Source organism: Mustela nigripes, chromosome 3, assembly GCF_022355385.1.
Source record: "Mustela nigripes isolate SB6536 chromosome 3, MUSNIG.SB6536, whole genome shotgun sequence".
Taxonomy (NCBI): Eukaryota; Metazoa; Chordata; class Mammalia; order Carnivora; family Mustelidae; genus Mustela; species Mustela nigripes.
Genome location: NC_081559.1, coordinates 27,575,502 through 27,601,441, shown reverse-complemented (window position 1 = coordinate 27,601,441; position 25,940 = coordinate 27,575,502). Strand labels below are relative to the sequence as shown.

The following is a 25,940-nucleotide window of genomic DNA, read 5'->3' as shown; positions in this document are numbered from 1 at the left end:
GAAAGCCAAGCCCTTTTGTCTTATCCCGCTTCCTCTTTCTGTTCCAGGGTCCGCTGCTTGAAAACCAAAACACTCCGCCATTTTGCTCCTGGGTGGTTAGTCTCTATTCCAGTCCTGACCCTATACGCAGGGCTTGGAAACTTCTCCACCCTGAGTCTTGGCCACATTGGGGTGTGTGTGGTGGGGGCTTGATGAACTCCGGATGTCCTCTGGGTTGATCATGCTGAGACTATAGGGATCAGCCTGGGCCAGCAGTCCACAGCTGGGCCTTGTGTGGCAAATCTGGGGCTCCAGTACTACTGAGCCTGAGGGGCTCCAGAAGGTCACCAGGTTATATCCCTGCTCTAGATCTTACATTTCATGAAACTGCCCTGCCCAGGGCTATCCCAGGGGACAGGGCCTATCCAGCCACCTGGGAAGAGTGAACAATATTTTCACCTCTCAAGCTTAGCCTCACGCATCTCCCATGTAGAAAGATTTTCGCCCTAGGTATTTGAGAAAAAATTTTTTTTCTTCTTCTCAAATAGAAAGTGGTTAAATTGCATATATCCTTTTTCAAACCAGATCTACCACACCCCGTGCCCAGTACTTTCCTACTTGTGTACAGGACCCCCGTGCCCCTACCCCCGCTATGGTCCTAGGCGGAAGCCATCCCTGGAGGTGGGAGAGGCGGTAGCATTTATCTGGCCTGCTCTTAGCAGTGACCAAGCTGGAAAGTCTTGGTATTTATTAGGTGAGAAGCATCATGTTCTCAGAGTCTGGGCTGTTTCATCTGATGCTGTATTTATTAGGTGAGAAGCATCATGTTCTCAGAGTCTGGGCTGTTTCATCTGATGCTGTGATTTTCGAAAAGGGAAAGGGTGAGGCAAATGATACGCCCAGAAGTTGAAGCATCTGTATCCCAGGGTGACAGGGTCACCATCGTGCAGCTCAGGGTGGAGCTGGGCTCGGGAACGAGGAGGGGGAAACAGAGGTCGTGGGCATAGTTGTATATATGTGGCTGCCTCATTTAGAGCATCTTTCCATGCTTTATCTGCGTTTTATCAGTCTTTGCAGTACCGTCTGAGATAAAAATATTAATGTACCCATTTTGCAGATAAAGAAACTAAAGCTCAGAAAAATTAAGGAATTGGCCCAGGGTTGCACTAAGCTAGGAAGTGGTAGTGTCTGGATTCAAAGCGGTGTCTGCTTGACAGCCTAAGCCTGTGTTCTTAGCCACTGTGTCCCTGACAGGTGCTAAAGTGATGTGAGCAAGTAGGGCTGGGTATAAACATTAGGCCTCATTATTAAAGGTATGGTGTCCAGAAAGTGGAGGTGATAGGCTTATGGGGCTCCTTACCAGTCCAAGAGCCAAATTTGTTGTTTGTGGGTCCCTTGCTTCAGAGGGATAAAATCTGCTGGAAGTAAGGGCTCAGGTAAGAAAGAGAAGCAAAGGGAGGGTATGGTGTGGTGGGCTCAAGGACTCCAGGTTGGGTCCAGGAGAGACTTGGGAGGGACGTGCACACCACGTTTAGTATCTAAAGAGCTCTCATGTGGCAGAAATTTGGCTTGTCTGAGCCATCCCATGGGGCACCATACAGCCAGTTAGTGGAAAAAAAAAAATAGGGTGCTGAAATCTACTTGTTACAGCATCGAAAGATGAAATGGGTATTTTGGGGCAATAGTAAGATTCCCCACAACTGAAAATAGTTAAGCACATCTAGCATCAGTTTCCCCCAAACCTGGGTGCCTTGCGTTCTCAGCTGGGGAGTGTTTTATGATTCAGATTTCCCAGGCTCCACCTCTCACAGTTCTGCTTCTGAAGGTCTTGGGTGGGGCCAGGGAGGTCAGGGTTTTTGTAAGAGTCTCTGAATTGGCTTCTGGTGCAGCCAATCCCAGGACGGGAGCAGAAAGCCATAGGACGGGGTTGTTGCGGTTGTTGCTTCCAAGGACAGCGGTGTGGTGGTGTTTCCAAAGTATGTTGGCCAGGTTGACAGTTACATGTAAAAGGATTTTAGGTGCATTTATTTTAATGCATAGTGGGAAAAAAAGTATAGACTTTACCCTGGTTGGTGTATATGGATATACGGATGCTTAGAACGACTTGAACTGAAGTTTATTTTAAAAATCACGAAATTTTATTGTATTTTTAATTTTCTTTTAAATGACAAAATTTTATAAAAACAATGTTGTTGGGATTCGCAGGTACAGATAAACAAGAGGTTCGGTGGGAACTGGGTGAACTGGGGTTCGTGGGTTAGTTCCGGGAGGCTTTGAAGAGGTAGGAGGAAAATCGTAGGAGTTTGTCTGGATTGTGATCTCCCAACATCCTGGCGCTGGGAAGATCGGAAGTCCTCCTGTCCCCAGTTCTGGAAATCCATTTCTCCCCTCCCTATTCTTTTTTTTTTTTTTTTTTTAAGATTTTATTTATTTATTTGACAGCGATCATAAGTAGGCAGAAAGGCAGGCAGAGAGAGAGGGGGAAACAGGCTCCCTGCTGAGCAGAGAGCCCGATGCAGGGCTCGATCCCAGGACTCTGGGATCATGACCTGAGCCGAGGGCAGAGGCTTTAACCCACTGAGCCATCCAGGTGCCCCTCCTTTCCCCCTTCTTAATGACTCCTGTGAGGTCTGTGATACTGGGTGGGGGTGGGGGGTGCTTGCCCATCTCGTCCCTAAAGATGTGGTTAAGACAGGACATTCAGTGCCATACTTGTTCTTCCTCTTATTTTCTTCTTTACTCTCAGAAAAGAGCAGTGAGAGAGTGGGTGCCAGGGAAGGGGCCGGGGTTGAGGTGTCAGCTCAGGAGAGGGAGGAGCCGAGGGTCTGGACCTGGCATGCTTCTCCTTGCTGAACCTGCAGTGCCCAGGCCTGGCTGTGGAGGGTCTGGGCACTGGGGTTGGGTTGCTGCAGAAGCACTTTGGGGTTGCAAACTAACTGAGGTCCTTGAGGAGACAGCAGGCCCTGAAGTGCCCCTGGGGCTGGCTGCAGATGCCAGGCCATGTCTCACCCACTCTGGGAGTTGGCGTGGGACATTCATATGACGTGAAAATAAGGTACTAACATCACGCGCCTAAGAGTTACGGTCTGGTGTCCTGCTCCCAGAGACTTCTGGCACTTCTTAGGGCATGCCAGATCATGGTGGGGACTTGGGGCAGCTCTCATGGCTTTGGCAGACGCACCTGCTTCAGGTCTGGGTGCTTGGGGATGAAGGTGGAGGTCACTGACACTCTGAGAAGTTATCCTCTCTGCCATTCCTGGTCTTTATAGATTGGAACAAATTGAGTACTGACGGCTGGTCAGTTGGAGGCATCTTAGGGGGCCTGGTAGATTGATGTCCTGGGCCAGAGTCCCATTTGGCCTTCCCAGAGTCAGGCCTCAAGAATTGTCAAGGTTGCTGGGCCAGAATCCAAAGCTTTGCCCTGAGAATGTAACTTTGAGGCTCCTGCTTCCCCCCCAGAACTGCCTGGGTGACAGCTCGGTACCTTTCCTCAGGCCTCTTGTCACCTCTGGGAAGTACAGGGGCTTGTGGGTTTTCTTTTTTCTTGCCCTTTTTTGAGCCAAGGAAGTGTCCTGGCTCCGAGACTCTACCCCGTGGTGGGGGTGTGGGGGAAGGAGGGGGAGAGGGAGGGGAAAAAAAGATTTCCACCTTATTGTTCAGCAGCTGGAAAATTGTTGTCATCTGTTCTGCCTTTCATTTGCTGAGAATGGAAAAAAAATGTGGAAAAATTTGAGGAAATAAATCTCAGTACCCTCGTAGGAACCCTGGCCCTTCCCTCTCTCCGGCGAGCATCCCGACTGCTCCGCTCCCCGGCCCTTTCTTCTTTCTTCCCACTGCCCTGGGCACCAGGGGCTGTGATGGGTTTGGGACGGGGGCAGGCTGGGCCTGGCTGTGCTGGGGCAGTTGCTGGGCTGGCCGGGGCTCCTCACTCCGTGTGGAGGGCTTGGGAAGCCACTGTGATGTCATTCAAGAGCTGCATAGCTACAGGATGATAAGTGAAACCCTGGGGACCCAGCTGGCTGAAATTACAGACAGAGTTTTATCCCACTGGCTTCCTACAAGCCAGAGGGAGGCGGGCTGAGCTGGCCAAGAGGGGGAGAGTGAGGGAGGGAGTGAGCAGAGGGAGGGGTGGTGCGTGCAGACTGGGCAGGCAGGCGGCACGGGCTCCTCCCACCTCTGACAGTCTGCAGGAGCCTGAGCAGGACACAGCCAGCCTTGGGGCTGCAGCCATGGAGGAATTATTTGAAACTTGAGGCACAAGGAGCAGAGATCAAATCAGAGCAGCAGTTCCTCCTCCCCTTTCTGCCTCTCTGTCCAGAGGGTGAGTGTCTGCTAGGCATTTGTGTGGGTCCTTGGGTGGCTCTCCACTGGACCTGGGGCTGTGAGGCTGCTGGGCTTATGCACCGGGATCTGCGGTGGACCTGGACCTGGGAAGTGTGTGGGGGTTGCATGGGGTCGTGGCCCATGCCAGCGCCTTTGGAGGTGGGTGGGGGTGGACCTGGCTACCTCCCTCCTGGTTCCGCTGCCCTGGGACAGGGAAGAGCTGCTACCTCAGGTCTGGGGGGGTGGCTAAGTCTGTGGGAGGCAGTGTGTCTGAGCTGGCCTCAGTCTTTGGGAGTAATGACTCATGGAGGATGAAGATGGGGTGGTGGGTGAAGGAAATGTGGTGGCAGCCTGGCGAGCCCCTGAGACACCCCTAGTGGAATGTGTGTCCAGGACACCCCCCCTCCCGTTCTGTGGTCTGACCTTTGTGGTCCCCCCAGTGCTGACCATTCCTCTGCGGGCCACCCGCGGGCTCCCATTCCTGACTTTGCCCTAACTTTGGCAGGGCTTAGAGTGGCTCGATCATCCTCCTGGCCAGGGATCCCCGAGTGTCCGGGCGGGCACCCTGGCCTGGCAGAGAAGGACTTTGGTTGTTGTGGACCCGGGCACTATTTTTACTGTCCCGAGCGCCTGTGATATCTGGTGCCCGGATAGGCTGCGGGCGCGGAGTGGGAGTGCCAGGCCCTGCTTATAGTGTCTGGCGTGGGAGCTGAAGGCCAGGCCGGAGTCAGGAGGCTGGTCTTGCAAGTTCACATTTGCCCCACAGGGCGTGGGTCGTCCTGTGACCTGGGCAGGTCACTCCAGGTCCTGGTCCCTTGGGTCTGAAATAAAGGTCAGAATTGAGTTTTCTGTCCCTGCTCCCTCTCTCTGGAGGAATTCAAATCAGATGGTATCTGTGAAAGCACTGTGGGTCCTTCCTGAGGAAGGCCTGGGGACACATCCGTCATCAGCCCTTGATGAAGCCCCATGGATTATATTGGGCCGTTCTTTGCTCTATGGCCATGGTTGGAGGCCTTCCCTCCCGCCCCGCCCTCCCCAGACTCCAGCCATCTTCACCTTGAAGGCCATTAGGAGAAAGCACTGAACTTGTCCGTGCTGGGTGACCTTGGTGTGGGGATCCCCTGGGCCTGCTGAGTGGCACTGTCCTTCTGTAATATGAGGGGTGGGCAGTGGATTAACTGATCCCCTGAGACCCTTCAGCTGAAATCTCCATGGATTTAGAAAGCCGTCTTGGCTTGGCTGACTTCCTGGAGCAGCGGGAGACAGGAGCAGCCCGTGGGAGGGGCTCTAGTTCCCATTTCTGTTTGCATGCTGGCTTTCTCCGTCCTGGGGCCCTCCGGCTGACATTTAGACCAGGGCCCCATTTGGCCATTGGACCTTCTCTCTTTCCTGTGCTCCTCCGCCCCACCCCCAAGTCGACAGAGGCAAGTTTGTGGGGGACTCTAGAGTGGTCACTTGGACTCTGAGAAGGCAGGGGGTTCCCTCTGAGTGCTCTCAAGCAGGAAGATAGACAGGTGTCTGTTGGCTATGCCTGGCCTCATCTGTCTCTGCCCACAGGGCCTGAGGCCCCATGCCCATGAGTGGGCACCTCCCAGTGTGAACCTTATTAGGTCTCCTGGGCTGCACCTGTTGCCTGCTCTCCATCCCAGAGGCTGTGTGCTTTCCCTTCAGAGACTTGGGGACTTCCCTTCACCTCGAATTCTGCTGACCTTCAGAATCCCCAATGGAGCCCATTCCCATTTGGAGATGTTCCAGATCTCTCTGCAGCTGGGAGGAACAAAGGACTGCTTTAGTCTCCGGCTGCTGTGGGATGGGAGGTTGGCATGGGTTGGGGCCAAGACTGTCACAGACAGGGTTACAGGAGATCCCCGCCACTGTTGCCATGGCGTGTCAAGAGGACCCCAGATCATGTCTGAGCTGTCCATCCTCATCCCCGCCTCACACTCCCCTCCCTAGGGCGGGCTGCGACTCAGTGGGCTCCTCTGGGCTGGGCCCCACCTGCGCTCCTCCAGCTGGAAGATCGTCCTTTTTTGTGTGTTCTTCTATTCCTCTCAGAGGCAGCCTGGCATTCTGCATGGAATCCCAGGCAACAGAGAAGGAGTCCAAGAGGCAGCACCTGTAGATTCATACGTCGACATTGAAGATCCATAGGTGGTCTTTGAGGACCCCAGCAATTATGTGCACAATTTGTGTTTATGCATTTTGAGGGCAATTAGTCAGGACTTTCATCAGATATCCCAAAGTGTCCTTAGCTATGGAAGTTAACATCCGCCCGCCTGGAGTATGGCTCCAAGTTGTCTGAGGGACTCCCTGGGGTGGGCTCTGGTTCAGGACCTCCGCTGTGCCTTACCTGGGCCACCAGCTGTGTAGATGCCTCTCTCTCATGATGTTTTGGCTGCAGGGCTTGTCTTTTTCCTTCGGGAGAAGCTTGGGTCCACCTTGAACCTCTGATTTGTCACGTCTCTGGATGGTACCTCAGGGGCCGACAGGACTATATATAAATTCTTGGACTATTTAATGTGATTCAAGAAGCATTTATGAAACATGCGATGTGTGCCAGGCCCTGCGTTCTGCAGAACGGTGCTGTAAGCCGTGTGGGTTAGGCATTAAGCTCTAAGAGGCACTGTTGGCATAGACCATATTGTGAAGGGTACCGTCTGGGAACCAGGCACTGGCAGGGTGGCGGGCGGGGGGGGGGGGGGACAAAGGCTCTTTCTCAAGGAGCCCCCACTTAGCGGGAGGACAAATACGGATGGCAGTCATGACCAGCCTCCGGGTGATTTGCGTTCCAGGAGTTGTCTGCCCAGGGCGACAGAAACTCAGAAGAGGTTAAGCTCAGTCTGGAGGGCTGTGGAAAGGGTTAGGTTGAGGGATGCTTCCCAAAGAAGTTCAGGCTGAACCTGAAGGAGGAGAAAGGGGTTTTCCAGGGAGTTTGAGAGTTGTGGGGGGAAACACGAAGAAGGATTTTTTAGGAGAGGGAACAACAGATGGGAAGCCCAGAGTAGGAAAAGCATAGGAATAGTAAGAGGAGTGAAGGGTGTTGGGGGTATTGGGGACAGCGAAGGGGAGGCTTCAAAAGGCAAATGGGGGGCCAGATGATAGGAGGTATGGCTTGTCCAGCAGTGGAGGGGTGGTGTGGGCTTTACTGGGTGGGTGATAGGAGCTGTTAAAACATGCGAAACAGGAGGGAAAGAGGAGAACATAGCATGCCAGGATGTGCCATGCCTAGTTTCAGGTACTTAGCTCCTGAGTCCTGTCACTCAGCAAACCTGCAGGTAAGCATCTGAATCTTCACCCCCCAAGCTTGGAAGCCAGGCTCTGTGTGGTTAAGTGGCAGAGGCAAGCGACTTGACATTAAGATGGGGACCGTCCTTCTGAGTAACGGTTGTATCTGGCACAACGGTGGGGTTGAAGGGGCGCTTCTCCTCTCTGGCTTTTCTCCAGAACCACATCCCTGGGGCCTCCCTGGTACCCAGCCCCATCCTCTGGCTCCCACATGCTGCCCCTCAGTAGCCCCACCTGGCTCCCTCCATGGCTGAGGGAGAGTCTGTGATGAAATTTCCAGTTCACATGTCCAGACCTTGCTTCTTCTTGGCCAAGCCTCAGCCCTTGTCAAAGGCCACCTACTTCCTAGACGTTTGCTCATGGCCTTTGATGCTCCACTCCCTGTTGAAGGATCTGAGATTCCCTTTGGGTGTGCCGGGCCCAGGTCTACCTCCAAACTACCGGTATCCAGGGTGGGCATGTTGCCTCTTCCTACTGGCATGCTTTGATTTTTCTCCGCATTGGTTGGTCACTCTGCTCTGGGTAGTATATTTTAATGTATTGCTATTCAGCTGGACATGGACCCAAAGGGATTTTTATCCTGAAGGGCCCCAGCCTGAAAACTTAGTAAGTCACTCACTATTCAAAACCAGCCTGCTGGTCGGATGAGGTGGGGTTGCTGCTTGCTGACCACCAGAGGAACCTTCTTTCTTAGAGCCGACGAGGTTCGAGCCTTTTATTTTCCATGGTTGGGCCATCTCTCCTGACCACCAAATAAGCAGACTTTCTCCGCTAGACGTTAGTAAGAAAAGTGGGGATCCTTCTTTTCAGATCCAAAGGGCTGACTTTTGGGGTCAGCGTTTCTCAAGATATCGTCCACTTGTGTGAGCCCCAGAGCCTTGGGAGAGTTAAAATACTGCTTTTTTGGCCTCGCCCCAGGCCTATGAGTGAGTCTTTGGGGGCGGGACCCCAGCATCTCCATTTTCAGGAATCTCTGGAGCAGATTCTTATGAACCTCGAAGTTGGAAAACAACTGTCCTAAACCCGGGTCACCTTTGCCTCCCATAGTCCTTCCGTTCTCTTTGCAGCATGCAGGCAGTACATGTCTCTCTTTCCCTGCCTCCTGGCCTGTACTGGGCTTCTAGCACCACACACACCTCTGTGGCTTGCTGGAGGGAGCCTAGGAGTAGGTCCATGTCCAAGTCAGCTGGGGATTTTCCTCAGAGCTTTCCAAAAGTATGACTCGCACATCTGGATTACGGCCGCCGTGGAAGAAGGGCCCCTTGGTGCAATCAAGCTCGATGTCGAGGGTGGGGCTAGGGCTTGGGCAGCTGCCGGGGGAGCCAGGAGACATATTCAGACAAAGCAAATGGGGCCTTAAAGGGACTGTGGGCGTCTCGGCTTCCCTAGAGAAGCAGCCAGGGAGATGGCCCACAAGGCTGGCTGACCTGCAGGGCTGGGAGCTCCCCACTCTGGGCTGCCTGCAACCTGTGTTACCCAGCTGTCTGTCCTTCTCCTCCGTGGTGACCTGTGCCGCTACCGATGGCCCTGGTCTGGCAGGTTCCTCCTCTGTCCCCGCTCCCTGCCACACTGGGTGTCCAATGCCTTCTCACCTGAGAGGATTTGCCTGAGCTGGCTGTGCCCCCAGAGGCTGTTGGGACTGAGTCGGATCTCGTGACCTCCCCCCCAGCTTGAGAGCCCCAAAGCCATCTTCCCCCACCATCTCCTCTGGCTCTTTCTTTCCTTGTTCTGCCTGCCTCTCTCTCTTGCTCTTCCTGCCTTAACAGAGTGAAACCGACATTGTGTTCCGGCTTCTTGTGGTCCTGCTAAGTAGCACTTAATGTGGCCGCAGTGGCGGGCAGAAGGGAAGGACGAGCATGTGTGTACCGGTGTGGGGGGCTGAGGGGGGCGGCGCTCATCTCTTGACGGGGGGAACAGGGCTACCTGCCATGCCGGGATCACGCCAACACACTGGGCTTTCAGCGGAGCCTTCCTGGGGGCTAGACAGACCCGGGACGGGCCTGGCTGTCCTCACAGCCTCCTCTTGATGGGGAGACGGAGACCAGTGAAGGTGTAGGACAGCCTGGAGTGTGGGGCAGGCGCTCGGTGGTCAGGAGCAGCCGGCTCCTTCTTGGAGGACAGCAATAGACATTTCCATTCATATCGTGTGGAAAAGATTTAGTTAAACAATCTGCACTTCTTCGATTTTCTAACTCAGCCTCAGTGGCCTGGCAGTTACTATTTCCGATGTTGCTGCAAAGAGTGGTCCGTGTGGGGGTTAATTACACGGCAGAATAGGTTTAATATTGATGTTGTTGCAATCAATGAAGGGGCCCAAAGGGGCAAGATATCAGGTACTGGTAGTCAGTGTGAATTCTTCCTCCCTGTCTCCCTCAGGGGATGCTTTCATAGCTCTCTTGCCAAAAGCTCTTCTTTTATGAACCCAAGTGAGATGCGGGAGTGGGTCTCCTTTCTCCCTGAAGGAAACAATAGTTTTTGGTTTACCCTGGTTTGTACCCAGTGGTTCTCATTCCCCCCAAGTGTAAATGGGGAGCTGGACACTCTATCCTTTGCTTTGCTGTTGTTGCCTCCACTTCCCAGACCACAGGAGCATGAACTTGGGAGGTTAGGGGTTGCCGCGGCTGGAGGAGCTTGCTGGCTTCGCAGTGTGAGCCTCCTTTTCTGGGGCCAGCCACTTTCCAGGCACAGTGGGAAGGAAGGACAGCTCTTCGGCCTACCACTGACTGGTCTAAGGGGCCCCCCCTTCCTGGGAACCACCCCCAGAAATCTGAGTGGAGCAGAGCTCTTGTCTTCGACGCTTCCCCCCATGGAAGCCGTTAGCTGGGGTCTCTTTCTTTGTGTGGCAGGAGCCCAGCTCTTTGGAAGAACCCGGCATGCAGGCAGCCTCTCTCCTTCAGTAGCTTTGACACCTTCAGAGGTGAGGACAGGCCAGTTGATCTCAGCAGCCCTTAGGAGCCCCAGCATAAGGGCCAGATTCAGACCCATTCCCGATCCCAACAAGCCCCATCCCCTGAAGTCTGGGGCTGTGGCCACTCTCTGGCCCAGTGTCCCTTGGGACCTGCTGCTGGCCAAGGTCCCAAAGCCCCGGGGAAAACAGGGGACAGAGAGATGGGTCTGGAGAGTTAGGTTAATGGGCAGAGAGCATCCAGCATGTGCGTGGACGCTGTGCCTCATTGGGCACCGCTGCGCTTGCTCCCGGTGACGTCATTTGGTCGGCCTGTGGTTTGTGTGTGTGTCTGTTGATCACGATGTTCCTGTTTTGTGGTTGTCTGATCCCTTGTTTTTGGCTGTGGGCTTCTGTACGAGTGTTTATTTTTAGAGGCTGCCACTTCTGGCCTGAGGGCTGATCCTTGGGCATGGTAGGCGCTTGTATTTTCTGAAATGATTGTGGCTTTAGATTTAAGTATTTATTTTGGGGTATTGCTGCCTTTTACGTGTTTCATTTACTCTGCGTGTGTGTTATATGACGGATGGTGTGAAATAATAAAAATGGGATGATTTTTGAAGTTCTGATTTTAAATTAGTTTTGCCTTTAATTTAGTTTTGTTTTAATTAAATCTTAAATTAGTTCTGATTTTAAATCAGAGCTTTACCAGATACCGTATGTCTGTAGATAAATGGCTTCACTTCTGTGACTCTCACTTTCTTCTGTTCCTGAAGGAGGCATGATACTCCCTGACTTGTGGGACTGGAAATGAAGTTTGTGTAAAGTGCCTCAGGGACACCTATCGAGCGTACCCCGAGAGTGCACCAGGGGTTCAGTTTGGGTGAATTGTGGGTGTTTGACTTGGGTGATTACCAGCTGGCGTGTGTGTCTCGGGACGTCTTTGTGTCTGGTTTTCCTGTGTGTGGATGGTGTGTGTGTGTGACTCTTGGTGTCTGGCTGGACTTTGCCCTATTAGGACTCGGGGCTTTCTTTTCTTGCCAACTGAGGGCCTGCCTTGAAGTGAAGGGAGGGGAGGGGTGTGTGTGTGTGTGTGTGTGTGTGTGTGTCGGGGCTGGAAGCTGGGCTGCTGACTGTACAGGGTGTGAAATCACTGAGTCCCTCTGGGTGGGGACGTTCTTCGTTCCTGAGTCAGCCCTCTGGCCCTGAGCCACCCAGCACTCACTATTTCCTTTCAGAGAAAGTATTGCTCATGGGGTCGCCAGACAGAATGACACAGGGGACACCCCTCCTTGAGGAGAACATCTCCTTTTGTGTTCTGGATCCCTAAAATGCTTCCCCTGCCCTCTTGCTCTCTGGATCCTCTTTCCAGAATCCCAGGAGCCCAGCACTCTGAGTGAAGGCGCGTCGCCTCTGATGCGGGGACTGCTGGCTTTGCAGAACCCCATCTTGACCCAGTACTTTCGGGTCCTTGGGAGGCTGGTGAAATGCCACGGCCATGCTTTGGACTGGGGCCCCTTGCTCCCAGGCTCCCCCTCCCCGCCCACTTTGGCTTCACAGCCCTGGAACTGTGTGTTAGGGCCCCACAGCCTGGGTAGGGGTCCTTTTGTCCTTGTCCCTCACATCCCTGACCTCAGCTCTGTCTTGAGTGGTGCAAGGAGATTTTAGGACTCGGGGAACGGCAGCTCCTCCCTCCCTCCCTTGGGGAGATGAGAGGGTGTGCCAGCCTTTCACTGACACCTGTCGTTTGTCCTCCGGCTGTCTTGCAGAAGTGGTGGGACACACTCAGGGGCCTCTGGATGGGAGCCTGTACGCCAAGGTGAAGAAGAAGGACTCCCTGCATGGCAGCACTGGGGCCGTCAACGCCGTGCGCCCTGCCCTGTCGGCTACCCCCAACCACGTGGAGCACACCCTCTCCGTGAGCAGCGACTCAGGCAACTCCACAGCCTCCACCAAGACAGACAAGACCGATGAGCCGGCCCCCGGCCCCACCAGCGCCCCCGCTGCCCTGAGTCCTGAGGAGAAGCGCGAGCTGGACCGCCTGCTCAGTGGCTTCGGCGTCGAGAGAGAGAAGCCAGCGCCCATGTACCACACGCAGCATCTCCGGTCCCGCCCCGCGGGGGGCCCGGCTGCACCCGCCGCCGGCCGCCACATCGTCCCAGCCCAGGTTCATGTCAACGGCGGGGCCTTGGCATCCGAGCGGGAGACAGACATCCTGGATGATGAGTTGCCCAACCAGGACGGGCACAGCGTGGGCAGCATGGGCACACTGTCCTCCCTGGACGGGGTCACCAACACCAGTGAGGGGGGCTACCCAGAGGCCCTGTCCTCACTGACCAACGGTCTGGACAAGTCTTACCCAGCGGAACCGATGGTCAATGGCGGGGGCTACCCCTATGAGTCCGCCAGCCGGGTGGCGCCTGCCCATGTCAGCCACCCTGCCCCTGTGCGGCCCTCCTACTCGGCACAGGAGGGTTTAGCTGGCTACCAGCGGGAGGGGCCCCACCCAGCCTGGCCACAGCCAGTAACCACCTCCCACTATGGCCTTGACCCCAGCGGTATGTTCCGCTCCCAGTCCTTTCCGGAGAGCGAGCCCCAGCTGCCCCCAGCTCCGGCCCGCAGTGGCAGCAGCCGGGAGGCTGTGCAGAGGGGTCTGAATTCCTGGCAGCAGCAGCAGCAGCAGCAACAGCAGCAGCAGCAACAGCAGCAGCAGCCTCGTCCCCCTCCTCGCCAGCAGGAGAGAGCCCACCTGGAGAGTCTCGGGCACAGCAGGCCCAGCCCTCAGCCACTGGCAGAGACCCCCACCCCCGGCCTCCCTGAGTTCCCAAGGGCAGCCTCCCAGCAGGAGATCGAGCAGTCCATCGAAGCCTTGAACATGCTGATGCTGGATTTGGAGCCCGCCGCGGCAGCCGCCCCCCTGCACAAGTCCCAGAGCGTGCCGGGGGCCTGGCCAGGGGTTTCCCCACTATCCTCCCAGCCTCTCGCTGGCTCCCCCTGCCAGCCCCATCCCCTGACCCAGTCCAGGTCTGGCTACATCCCCAGTGGGCATTCCTTGGGAACCCCTGAGCCGGCCCCACGGTCCTCCCTGGCCCTGGAGTCCTTCCCTTCTGGCAGGCCATACTCACCTTACGATTATCAACCATGTCCTGCTGGGTCCAGCCAGAGCTTCCGTCCGAAAAGCCCAGCCGCCTCCTCCTCGTCCACCTTCCTTCCAACCACCCAGAGCCCTCCAGGGCCTCAGCAGCCCCCAGCCTCTCTCTCTGGCCTCCCCGCTCAGCCTCAGTTCCCACCAAAGGAGGCAACTTCAGACCCATCCCGCACTCCAGACGAGGAGCCACTGAACCTGGAGGGGCTGGTAGCCCACCGGGTAGCAGGTAAGAGCCGTGGGGACCACCAGCCCCGGGACTCCTTTCCTACTCCCTCCATGCCCGCCCTCTTTGGTCTTGGATAATCTTGCTGGGGGAGGTACAAGAGTAGCCTTCACCCCATGGCAGGTGCTGCTTTGACTGGGGAAGAGGCTGTCACGTGCTAGCCATCCCTCCCGGCATTCCTCGTCCATTAGGCTCCAAGGCAGGCATGAGATTCAAAGATCAGTGTCTTATAGTAAAGGGACAGGTACACAGGATCGTAAGCTGTACTATGACAGGGGTGGGGACCAAAGCCCTGGAGCTGGAGGGAAAGCAAGGCTTACCAACTGGAGCAATCAGGGAAAGTTTAGAAGTGGTAACTTTGGGGCTGGAGTGCAGATTTTCTAGGCAGAGAGAAGAAGCTCTCTGCAACTGCCTGCTGTCCTCAGGCTTCAGTTCCTGGGGGAAGGTATGGAGAAGCCTGGAGGGAGGGAGGCTTCTATAGACTCAGTTTCCCCCTTGGGCCCTCCCAGAGGCATAACAGAGAAAGGAGGGTGTCCTTAAGGCCAGGGCTCTATCTGAGTGCTCATCCTCTGGTGGGTCCCCTCCAGGTATGTCTCATTTTGGTGGGGAGGCCAAGGTTCCCCTTGTTCAACTTTCCTGTTAGTGCTTGCTTTTGGATGTCTGTGTATGAGCAGCAGGTGCTGAGAAACATAGCTCCATTTCCTACTGGAGAATGGGCTTCATTTCTGGAGGTAGGAGAGGGGATGGGGCAACCAGAGAGCTTACTGGGGAGATCTAGACAAGAAATGGCAGAGTGTTGCAGGGCCACGCTGGGAGGGGTGGGAAGGGCTCTCTACTTTCTTGCTGGCCTAAGGCCATGACCATTCCATGGGGGCAGCCACACTCAGTGGGAAATCCTGTGGGTTTGTTTAACTGTGGAGGTCAGGCCAGGCAGAGGTGGGCTAGAGATGGGGGCTAGGGGACTTTTTGCCAAGCCCCTCAGTGGACAGGAGAAGAGGGGCCTGGGCAGCTGACTCTGCCCTCCACCCCTTCCCCTAAATGTAGGGAAGCTGAGTCATCATATCAGCTGCAGGGTGAGAGGGAGACCCCTCCCTGAGGTTGGACTTTGGCTTTGGGGAAGCAGCTAAGGGCAGGCTGGCTGGCTATTGGGCTGGGTCCAGGACCTGGTGTGGGGGCAGGGATGTTCTGCTATACTTTGGAGCAGAGCATGGTCCCTAGTTCCACTCTCAGTAACTTTAGATTGGCTCTGATGAAAATATTTATGGCATGGAAATTGGCCATCAGGGTTTCACCTCGCCTGGAGAGCTGGTCCAGAAGCACATCATTGCTTTTAACTGAATGTCAAAACACAGGATGAGTAGCTCTCTAATTCTAGAGGTGAAAGGCTTTGTGGTGTGGTCCACATGGGGCTGCCATCTTCTGCTTTTTCCCACCTCTGAGCTCCTGAGAGAAGGACCCTTGGCTTCTTTGTCAGAGGTTTTATTCAAGGGAGAGGAATGGGGACCTCTTACTACTTTATAGAGTTGAGGTAGCCTGGGGAATAGTAACACTCTAACCTAATGATGGACAGATTCTCTGAGGAAGCAGAGTGAATTTGCTCTCCCTACCAGAAAATCCTTCTGTATAGCTCTCCTGGAGCTTGCTGTAAAGGAAGCCGTATCTTAATAGCTCCAGAAGGATGCCCATCTTAATGTGTATCTCCCCTCAGTCTTTCCTCTCCTACCAACTTCTGAAGTCTTGACTGTCAACTTCCATATCCTTAGTTGCTCAGGCTTTGGCTGCCAAGGAGTCATAGGGAGGGAAAGATGTTGGTACAATGTCTCTGTCCCCAATCCTGCTATCATCTTCTCCCCCAACTGTGAGTGAATCAGTCAGGAGAAAGGATTAGATGTAGAGAGGGGACAGATATATTTGGTCCCCAGGGCTATAAAGGGGCCTCTTTGGTCCGTGCTCTGTCATGAAAGTATTTCTTAGGTCAGCAGGTCCTGTTTGCACAAATTCCTCAGTAACCCTGCAGAGTGTCTGCAGTACTTGTGTAAGCAGAGGTGCAAAGGCAGGATCATTGTGTACAACAACCTGGGAGTCAGGCAACAGGCCAGTACCACTTCTTCCTGCTGCTTCTATGTTCTTCTGCAAGAAGCTTGAACATAAGCTTCAGCATGTAACCCAGGAAGCTCAGATCTGAGGGAGAACCCCTTAATGGCCATGAACTGGATCTGGTTTCTCCTGGCTTTTCTCCTGCAGGTCTGCCTTTTCTTCTTTGGCTCAGTACCTCCTCCATACCTCAATACTAGATCCCTGGCTCATTCCATTTTGATCCAATGACTCCTTATCTCTTATTTCAGCTTGGATCTCAGAGAATATAGGGGTAGTTTTCTTAACTTGATAAACAGTAGGTACCAGGAATCTGTAGCGTATGTCACACTTTCTTGTGAAACATTAAAAGCATTCCTGGTACACCAGGGACAAAATAAGTATGCCTGTTATCACCACTATCACTTAACATTGTATTGGCTATCTTAGCCAGTGCAATAAGACAAGAAAAAGAAATAGGAGCCAGAGTCGTTGAGTCCATGTTATCTTATGATCCTGAGTCTGTGACTGGACTGATCTCAGATGTCTCTAGAGGTAGAGATTTCTATGCATGTTGGTGATCAGATGTGCATCTTATCTTTAAGGAGTCTAGAGTTTAGTAAGGGGAGAAAGAACTTGAACTTTAAAATGAAGTCATTCCCAATAGTGAGATATGGAGAAAGTTCTGCAAGGAGTGAAGAAAAAGGAAAGATCAGTATCAGTGGAAGAGATTGAGGAGCATTTTGAGTATGAATTTTAAATAAGAGCCTTGGGAGAAGAATAGGAGTTTGGAAGTGGATGGGGTCATGGGAGAGACAGGGTTCTTGAAGAATACAGGAAAGCATAAGTGTTTGACGAATATAGTAGATTGAGAGCATATTGGCAGTGAGAGAGAGTCAAGGAAGGTAGCCTGGGACCTGCCTCTGGTTGGTCTTAAAATACCAGACTAAAGAGCTTGAATCTTATCTAGTGGCAATGTAGGAAGCTGTGGCCATGTTTTAGTTGGGAGTATGCCATGATCAGAGCTATAATTTAGGAAGATGTATCTGGTGGATCTGGGCAGGAAGAATGCAAAATAGGAGAAACTCTGAGTTGGGAGATGTCATTGTTTATTAAGTAGACTGGGTCAGGCAATTGTATTAGGGTGCTGACCATGGAGATGAAAAAGAAGAGATGGGTGCCAAGGATACTATAAGAGTAGAGCCAATGTACTTACAAACTGATTGGGTGTAGGGGTGAAGGAGAGGAAGACATCAAAGAGGATTCTGAGGCTCCATGAATAGGAACAGAATGCTAGTTCCATTAATAAGCCAGGAGTTAGGAGGAACAGATTTCATATAAGATGAAGACATCAGTGTTCCTTATTTTGAGTTTGAGGTGACAGTAGAGCCTGTACATAGACATGTATGGTAAGCAGCTAAACATCTGGAATTGGAGCCTGAAAAAATAGAAAAAAACTATAGAATTTGGAGTCATCCTCAAAAGACATGGGTTAAAGCACTGGCCATGAATGAACTCTCTATGTCAGAGGGCATGGAGAGAAAAGAACTTAGGATGAAATGGCTATGAGAGGAATGGAGGGGAAGGGGGCTGAGAAGAAACGTTCAGGACAGTGAGAGAAGACAGGGACAGTGGGTCACCACAGAAGTCAAGACAGAAAAGGATTTCTAGGAGCGGGGGTGGGGGGTTCACAGTGTCACTGGAGAGATCATGAGGAGGAGGACTGAATTCACTGGGCTTTCCAGTTAGGTGGCCCCAGGGATTTTCAAAGACATATTTTCAGTAGAGCAGTAGTGGTAGAAAGCAGATGGCAGGATTGAGGGGTGAGTGCAGAGAGGCAGTGCAGCCAGGATGACCACTGTTCTTTTGAGTGGTTGTATGATAAAAGCAAAGAGGATGGTAGCTGAAGAATGCAGGCTGATATGAAGAGCCTATTTCCCCCCCCCCCTAAATATAGAAGCCATGAGAATGATTTTAGAGGAGAAGCAGAAGTTGAATATGGAGGGAATAGAAAGAAGAAAAAGATGGAAGAGAAAGAAAGAAGTTGCTAGAATAAGACCAATAAGGAAGGACGAGGGGATATAGGCCTAGGAGCCCAGGGGGATGATTAAGGCTCAATGAGGAGGTGAGATACCTTCTTGTGGAGTAAGAGTGAAGGATGAATACAGATATAGGGAAATATATGTGTCAAGCTTTGGGACCTCGAATTGAGAACCCAACTTTTACATTTCATCATGGAAAGAGGAGATTACATCCAGGTCCATTCAGTCATTCATTCAGCGTGCATTCCTCGTCTGTGTTAGTCTAGGGTCTGGAAAGATGGTGGTAAACAAAAGAGGTAAAAACCCTTGCCTTCATGAGGGAGGTGGACAATAAACACATAAGCGAATACATATATAATCTGCCAGATGGTGGTAAGTGGCACAGAGATAAAACGAAGCAGGAAAGTGTCAGGAGTTGAGAGTGGGTAGGTGGTTGCACTTGACATAGGATCAGGGAAGGCTGCCCTGGCAGTGAGGGGATGTACAGATGGAACAGCAAATGCAAAGGCCCTGAGGTTGAGGTGTACCTGATGTGAGGTGTGGAGTAGGGCTTGAAGTCGAAGAGGTAATGGGCCTGGATGCCAGCTTGTAGGGGGCCTTATAGGTGATTCTAAGAGCTTGGGCTTTTACTCTGTGTGCTGTGCGCATAGCAGTGATGTCATCTGACTTGTTCTAAAAGAATCGGTGTGGCCAGGATGGAAGGGAGGTAGACGGTGAGGCAGCTGCTGTGGAAATGGTGAGAAGTGCTTAGGCTGTAGACAGTCTGGGAGGTGGAGCCATCAAGGCTAGACGTGGGAAATGAATGAGAAAAGTCAAGGACAGCTCTAGGGTTTTGGACCCGAGCAACTTAAGGATGGAGTTGCTCCTTGCTGAGATGGGTAAGGATGTGGGAAGAGCAGACTTGGAGGAAACGTCGGCAGTGTGATTTTGGCCATGATAGTTGGGAGATACCCTCGAAGCTGCCATGGGGAGAGGTTGGAACTTAGAAATGTGGGCATCGTGATACCGGGACATAAGGTTGCCAGTGTATGGTGTCATGTGAAGTGTGACACGTGTGGTTGCACCTGGGGGGAACACACGTGCAGCAGAGGTCCCAGGGCTGAGTCCCAGAGCCTCTTGCATTTGGCAGTTGGAGGCATGAGAGGGAAGTGGCCAAGAAGCTGGTGTGGATTAGCTTGTGAGGCGGTGTGTTGGGGAGGGAGCAGGGTTTCCTGTGCAGCCCCCGTGGGAACAGGGAGTCAGTGAATGCGGATAAAAGGAGGGTGTAGCAGGTCTTCATAGTGCATTAAGATGGGCTCATTTTAAGGACTTTCTGGTGGTGCCCAGCAGCCTTGGGCAGGAGTAGGAGTGGAAGGGACTCCAGGGAAGAGGGTTACAGAGGTGGGGGTGAGAGAAGGATGAAGGGCAGGGGGATGCTAGGATGCTAGGGACTGTGGCCCTTGGGCTCAGGCTGGTAGGGTCACTGCTGGGTCCAGAGGAGGCAGGTGACCACGAGAGGACAGAGGTCCCAGGATGGGGCCGTGCTGACTGTGAGGACAGGTGAGTTGTGGGACAATAGGATTGCTCGCCTGGTCCCGGGCCAGCACCTGCTTGCCCCTTGCTGGGGTTAGAAAAGTGAGAGATGTGGCATCCTGAGGGACAGCAGGAGGTCCACCTGCCCACTGGGGAAGCAAGACCCCGGATTCACCCTCTCTTCTTGTCTCACACCCTCCCACCTCCCTCCAAGCGTGTGGCCAGATCCCAGACTCAGAACACCAACTAATCTTGATTTTCTCTTTGTTTCTGTTTTGTTTCGTCTTGTTTAATGCCTCGTCCCTTGCGTTCTCCGTGTGTTCTGTGTCCATCTGTCCTCTGTGCCATGGGCGTGGTGCCTCCCTTGCCTGGTGTCATCCCCTCCCTGCCCCCCGCCTTCTCTTCCCGCTTGCCTCCCTCCCTGCCGGCTCCCTGGGGTCGGGGTGGGCAGCATACAACGCCAAGCTGCAGGGCATGGGACACACCGGCTTCCAGCTGCGTTCTCTCCACCGGCTCCGATCTTCCTCCCTCTCCGGTTGGTTCCCCTCCACCCCTTCCCCCTTACCAGTCTCTGGCCCTCACTGTAGCTCTCAGCTTCTCTTCCCTTCTTTCTCATGGACTTCTTCTAACCTTTGCCCGCTCTCATCCTGGGTCATTTTTCCCATCCCCCTTGCCTTTCTTCCTCCTCCTTCTGTCCTCTTCTCTCCGTCTCTTCCCATTCTCTTTGCCCCCCCGCCCCCGCTTCCTTACACCCCTCCACCCCCGCCACAGCCTACTTCTCCCTCCTGCCTCTCTCAAGACTCTCTCCCCCTTCTTTCTGCATGAGCGAGTGCTCCCACTTCTGCATGGACACAGGCCTGATGCTTTTGGCTTTGGCCTTACTTGCTAGGAACAGGGTCTGGGGTGACTAGATGAACTTTCAGGCTCCCCACGGACACACATGCCTTTGTAGTAAGTGTGCTCGGTGAGGGCGGGGACAACCCAGCCCTCTGGCCACCCTGGCCGGATCACCCAGGCTGCTGGGCCAGGGTCTCAGCAGGAGCCAGGCTGTGCTTTGCATGGGTCACCAGGCTCACGACAAAGAGTGGCGCCCTGGCACCTGCTGTTCTGTCTACTCTTGAGCATGGTCCTCTGGGGACACGGCTCCCCCTCTGACCTCATCCCGAATCTCTGATCCCAGGACCCGTGTCCAAGAGTCAGAAGCCCTGGGTGTGGTCCGGACTCTGCCAGTGACCACCTCTGTGACCCTGGGCAAGTCTCGTAGTTACTCAGAGCTCCATTTCCTACCATGGAAAAGGGAGTCATCATAGCCTACCATGTGTATTTTGCATGATGGCTTGACGTGCCCCAATATGCCCGCATGGAGGGTGATGCCCACTAGCATCTGCCCATAGGCTGTTAGCTCTGGGAGGGAGTTGCCCCATCATATTCCCTGCCCCTCCAAGCCTGGAGGCCTAGGGGAGAGATAGGCCGTGCTTAGGTTCCCCCTAGGTCATGGCCTTGAGCACTTCCAGGAAAAGGTGTAGGGGTAGTGGGGATTTTTGACTCCTAAGGGCAGTATCTGGTGTTTGCCTAGACCCTCCTCTTCCCAGTCCATGGAAAATGGGGAGATGGCTCTAGCAGAATGCCCCCTGTCCGCCTCCTCTCCCCTCCCTTCACCCCTTCTCGGCCCAGTGGTGGGGAGCGCAGTGTTCAGTCGGACCTGGGCGTTGGGGGCAGATCTGGGACAGTGGGCCTGTCCCGAGGGGAGCTGGCTTGGCTTGCCCTGGGGCTGCTAGTGTGATCGCTGCCGTGTGGCTTTCTGGTGCCCTGGCCCGGCAGGTGGCCTCCCGGAGACCCTGGCTTTCGGAGCCCCAGGCATGCTGTTGGACACCCAGCCCCGTCGCCTGGAGCTGAGGAATCCAGGCTTTTGGAAATCGGAAGGCTGGAAAGAAGATCTGGGTCTGCGGGGGTGGCCGTGACCAGTCTGGGGGCCAGCGGGGGGATAGGGGCGGCGTGTGATGAAACCTGACTCCAGGCGTTTGTCTATGGGACTCGGGGCACCTGTGCTTTGCCAAAGTGGGTGTTTGGGTGTGTGCTAGGGCTGCAGCCCCCAGAGGTCAGTGTGTGTGTGTGTGTGTGTGTGTGCGTGCGTGCGCGCGCGCGCGCGCACACATGCGTGTAGGAAGTGGAGCACATGGACACAGAGGCCTCGACAGAGACAGGGAACCAGGCCAAGTGACCGAGAAAGTCCTGGGGTTGAGGGTGGTGGTGTGGAGGTGTGTGGCAGGGACTAAACCTATTTTTAGCATCGGTCAGTCTCTGGGACATGAGGGAGGGGTGTTGTCTCTGTGACACTGGCTGTTAGCTTGTGTCCAGCCGTCCCAGCTTGGCTGAGGAACAATAGGACTCTCTTCCCTCCCCGCTGCCATGCCCTGTCTCCCCTCCTGTAGAGAAGGACAAGAGAGAGGGGACATGGCTCTCCAGCGCTCTGGGGCATATCTGGGCCTGCCAAAGGGAACAACAGTGAGATACTGTGTTCAGAGAATGTGAGAGGCTCTGACTGGCCACGGGTGCCATGGGGCACGCTGCAGGGGGAGCGGCCATCTCCGTGGGAGTGGAATGTGGGGTCTTTCCCTTCTGCAGAGTCCAGCTCTTTGGGGGTCACCCTGTCTATCTCTCCCCCCACCACGGGACTTGAGGAGGTGTGGTCGTTCTCAGATAGCTGACTATACCAGGATCTCGCTTCCTCTGCTGTTGAGAAGCCCATCTCGGGCAGTCTGGCCCCTTCTCAGCTCAGCACCTGACTGGAGGGTGCTTCTGGGCAAACTGGAGAGCGTTTTCTCTTTCCCTCGGGGAGATTTAGGGCCTCGAATGGAAACAGACCCACTTTTCAAGGGCAGACATCAGATCCCCAACCAGGGAACCCAGCCACCCCTTGCAAAGGCACAGGGATCTGCCAGAAGGAGGCTGCTGGGCTGGGTGAGCCGGAACTGAAACCAGCCCTAATGCATTTCTTTTAACCTTGGAGCTGAACTTAGCTCCAAACCCCTAGAGCCTTTCCCAAATGGGCCTCCTTTGTCACAATTATTATTAGAAAATCAATGGTTATGTCTGTTTCTTTCTAATGTTTTTGCCAGGAATGAAACACGCGGCAGCTCTGGACCAGGCCGCCCAGGAGGCAGGGACTCGGTGGAGGTGGGAAAAGTGGGGTGCTGGCAGGAAGACCCTGCAAACGTGGCATGGTGCTCAGGGCAGCCCCTTCTCTGATGGCTGGGAGCCTGGGGTGGCTGCGGCCTGGGGTCCCAGGAGCTGCCCAGCCCTGGGAGAGCCTGCTGCGTCTTTAATCTGGCTTGATGGTCCTATCCTGGTCCTAACAGACCGTTGTTAGGACTGGGTGACCTCCCATTTTTCTATTTGGAAAATCAGGGCATTTTTAGAGGAGGGCTTATTTGCTTTAAGTCAAGCAGTTTGTGAGTCTGGTTCACTGTCCCTTCCAGGGCTCTTTTCTCTTGGTTGAGATAGCAGGCAGGCTGTCCTGAGTTGTAGAGTCCCAAGAGGAGGCTTGAAACATCCCCCCATGCTCCCCTGGGTCCGTCTGCCTTGTAGACGCTACACCAGTCCTGCTGCCATCCGGATGGGGCCCCCGGCTATGTGATCGGATGAGTGCGTGTCTCCGAGGGACTGTGTGTGCGTGTGTGTGCGCGTGAGTGAGTGTGTGTCCTCCCCTAGTCTGGCGTCGGCAGCCTGCTGTTCATGACAGGTCAGAAGGCTTCCCAGCCTGGGATTTTCATGGCAGCCTTAGCGGCTGTGCCAGGACCCAGAGCAGGGGACACGCAGACCCCACCATGGAGGGCAGGTGATTCAGTCTGGAGCAGGCCTCACAGGCACATCCTGGGGGGACCAGTGGTGTGTGTGTGCGTGCATGCAGGTGTGTGTGTGTGCACAGAGTGCTACGGGACAGGGCGTCCTGATGTGTCGGCCACAAGGCCGGCACAGCCAGGGTCCCACGTGCCTTCTGGTGCAGCCCAGAACTTCCCCTCACTTAACCTACCCCTGCAGGGTGTGGTGAAGGCAGAGCTGCGGATGTCCTCACACAAAATCCCGAAGACAAGAAGCCTATCTTGGCTTCTGGGCCGTGGGGAGTACGTTTTCTAGGATTCTGGAGCCAGCTCAGAGAGGCTCAGCCCAGCTGCGGGGAGACAGAGTAGGAAGGAAGGCGGGCGAGGCTAACAGCCTGGGGAATGGAAGGGAATGCGGAAAGGCAGATGGAGCGCATGACTTCAGGCCCTTGGCCTGATGCTCCAAGGGGAGGGGAGGGGCGGGGCGGGAAGCTGGACCATCTTTGGGGCGCAACGAGGGGAATGTAGACGAGAGGCCAACATAAAGGCGGTTGGTAAAGGTTGTCAGAGGTGCACGGGAGGAAGGCTGGGGAACCCCAGAGAAGGCCAGCAATATTCTAGGGTCTAGCTGGGGCTGGGGACTTCATGACAAGGCTTAGTCATTTCTTTGTTTCTTCTCGGGAGCGCCATCTGCGAGATGATGCATGATTTGCTCTCTCCCAAGTTCTTCCCCGCGGGCCTGATGTTGCTTGTTGGTTGATGCAGTCACCTTGGAGATGGTCTCTCCTCTCCCCATCTTCCCTCACTTGCCTGGAAGCCCTGGCCCTCGGCCTCCAGGGTTTGAAAGGCATTGACATCTGTTTCTCGTATCAGCCCTTTGTGCTTTGGGCCCCAATCCTGTGCAGGGCGGAGAATCCTGGGGAAGGCCAGCCCCACCTCAGTGGATCCCCCACCCTGCAGAGGAAGCCTGGGGTGTGGGCAGAGGGAGGCAGTGGGGAGTCCGGAGGTGAGACAGGCCCAGCTCCAGTGTGGACCCTGGCTGAGACACACCTCCTCCTCTGGGGAACTGGGCCTGATCGATCCTTTCTCGTCTACAATGCTCATTGCCCTCTCTGCCCCGCATTCCTCCCAGGGGTGCAGGCTCGGGAGAAGCAGCCTGCAGAGCCTCCCGCCCCTCTCCGGAGGCGGGCAGCCAGCGATGGACAGTATGAGAACCAGTCTCCAGAACCCGCATCCCCCCGTAGCCCTGGGGTTCGTTCCCCTGTCCAGTGTGTCTCCCCTGAGCTGGCTCTCACCATCGCCCTCAATCCTGGAGGGCGACCCAAAGAGGTGAGTCCTTGGGCTGCATCCTGTGGCCAGAGAGAGAGGAGTGGAGCCCGCCTCAATGGTCTAGGAGTCACAGTGTCACCTGCGTGGCCCTGCCCTATCAGGAAACTCAGTCCTCACCCCTGTCTCTTCTCTGGCACATGGAATCTGGCATTTCCTCCCTAAATAGCTTATATGCTCCCTCTTTTTTAGATTAACACTGAGATCAAAGTTCCCTCCTTGATTCCTAAAGAGTGCTGTTTAGTAGGATGGTAAGGGTACGACACAGATGACCACAGTCTCTAAGCTCCCAGCCAGGCCCTATAGACTGACAAGAGTGGTTTTGAATTCTTTCTAGGTGTGGGTTTCCTTGGGAGATCTAATTTCAATGCCAAAATGTCTGTCTGTCATGGGGGGCAGTCTGTCATGGGAGGCAGTAGCTCTCACACTTCAAAGACCACCAGGGAGCTTGAGAAAAATGTTAATTCCCAAGTCCACCTCCAGAGATCCCAGCATATTAGATCTGGGGCAGGGCCTAGGAATAGGCGTTTTAAACATCCATGCTGGAAGATTCTGATATGAGTGACCCATGTCCCATAAAATCCAGGCTAGCGAGTCATTCTGGCTAAAAATGGCTTTTGGACATCTTTTCTCTGCTGCCTTCTGGCAGGACCCGAGTCCCCCACCCCCAGCCCCATTCTCTTTGGCCCTGTTGCGGAATATTTCCAAGGCAAGTGTTCCTGATTTCCACCCGTGCTGGATCATGGCTTTGCAAATAGAACTTCTGGTTCTCTCAGTGACAAAGGAGTTGGGGTTGGGGGGTGGGCCATGAATGGCCAGGATCTCCCTTTAAACATTGTGGTTCCTCGAGGAGGGGTGGGTGGTAGGGCTGGCAAGGGGACATGTGGGCTTGTTACCTGGCAAACCGTGCTCTTCAGAGTCACAGCCACCAGTGGGCCTCCCCTTCCACCTCCCCTCTTCTTCTCCCGCAGCCCCATCTGCACAGCTACAAGGAGGCCTTTGAGGAGATGGAGGGAACCTCCCCGACCAGCCCACCGTCCAGTGGGGGTAAGAGCTCCTCACTAAGCCTGTCTTCCCTGGGTCCCCACAAGGCTCTCTCTCAGCCCCGGCCTGAGTAAGCACCTTGGGTTTGTGGGGAGATGCTGACGGAGGGCAGGGCTGAGATCTGTCGCTCTGGGTCTAGATGGCTCGTTTCAGTTCAGCATCCCTGTCCGGCTCCTCTTCCTTCCACTGTCCACACACACACATGTGGGGGTGCAGTAGCCACCCCCCACATCGGGATCCTACTGACCTTCTGCGGGGTCTCTGGCCTCCCAAAGTCTAG

At 54.4% G+C, this 25,940-nt stretch overlaps 1 protein-coding gene across 5 annotated transcripts in view; it reads left to right on the top strand.

Moving 5' to 3' along the window:
* The window catches only part of TNS1 (tensin 1), a 180,067-nt gene that overhangs the window by 122,855 nt on the left and 31,272 nt on the right, over window positions 1-25,940 (top strand). For 3 of the 5 annotated variants that reach the window (XM_059393447.1, XM_059393450.1, XM_059393449.1), the window contains 4 exons: window positions 12,241-13,845; window positions 19,921-20,004; window positions 24,423-24,619; window positions 25,588-25,663. In XM_059393447.1, the coding sequence (XP_059249430.1) occupies window positions 12,241-13,845; window positions 19,921-20,004; window positions 24,423-24,619; window positions 25,588-25,663 (1,962 nt within the window). The remainder of the gene's footprint in view (window positions 1-12,240; window positions 13,846-19,920; window positions 20,005-24,422; window positions 24,620-25,587; window positions 25,664-25,940) is intronic. The other 2 variants (XM_059393448.1, XM_059393451.1) reach the window with 1 other exon arrangement.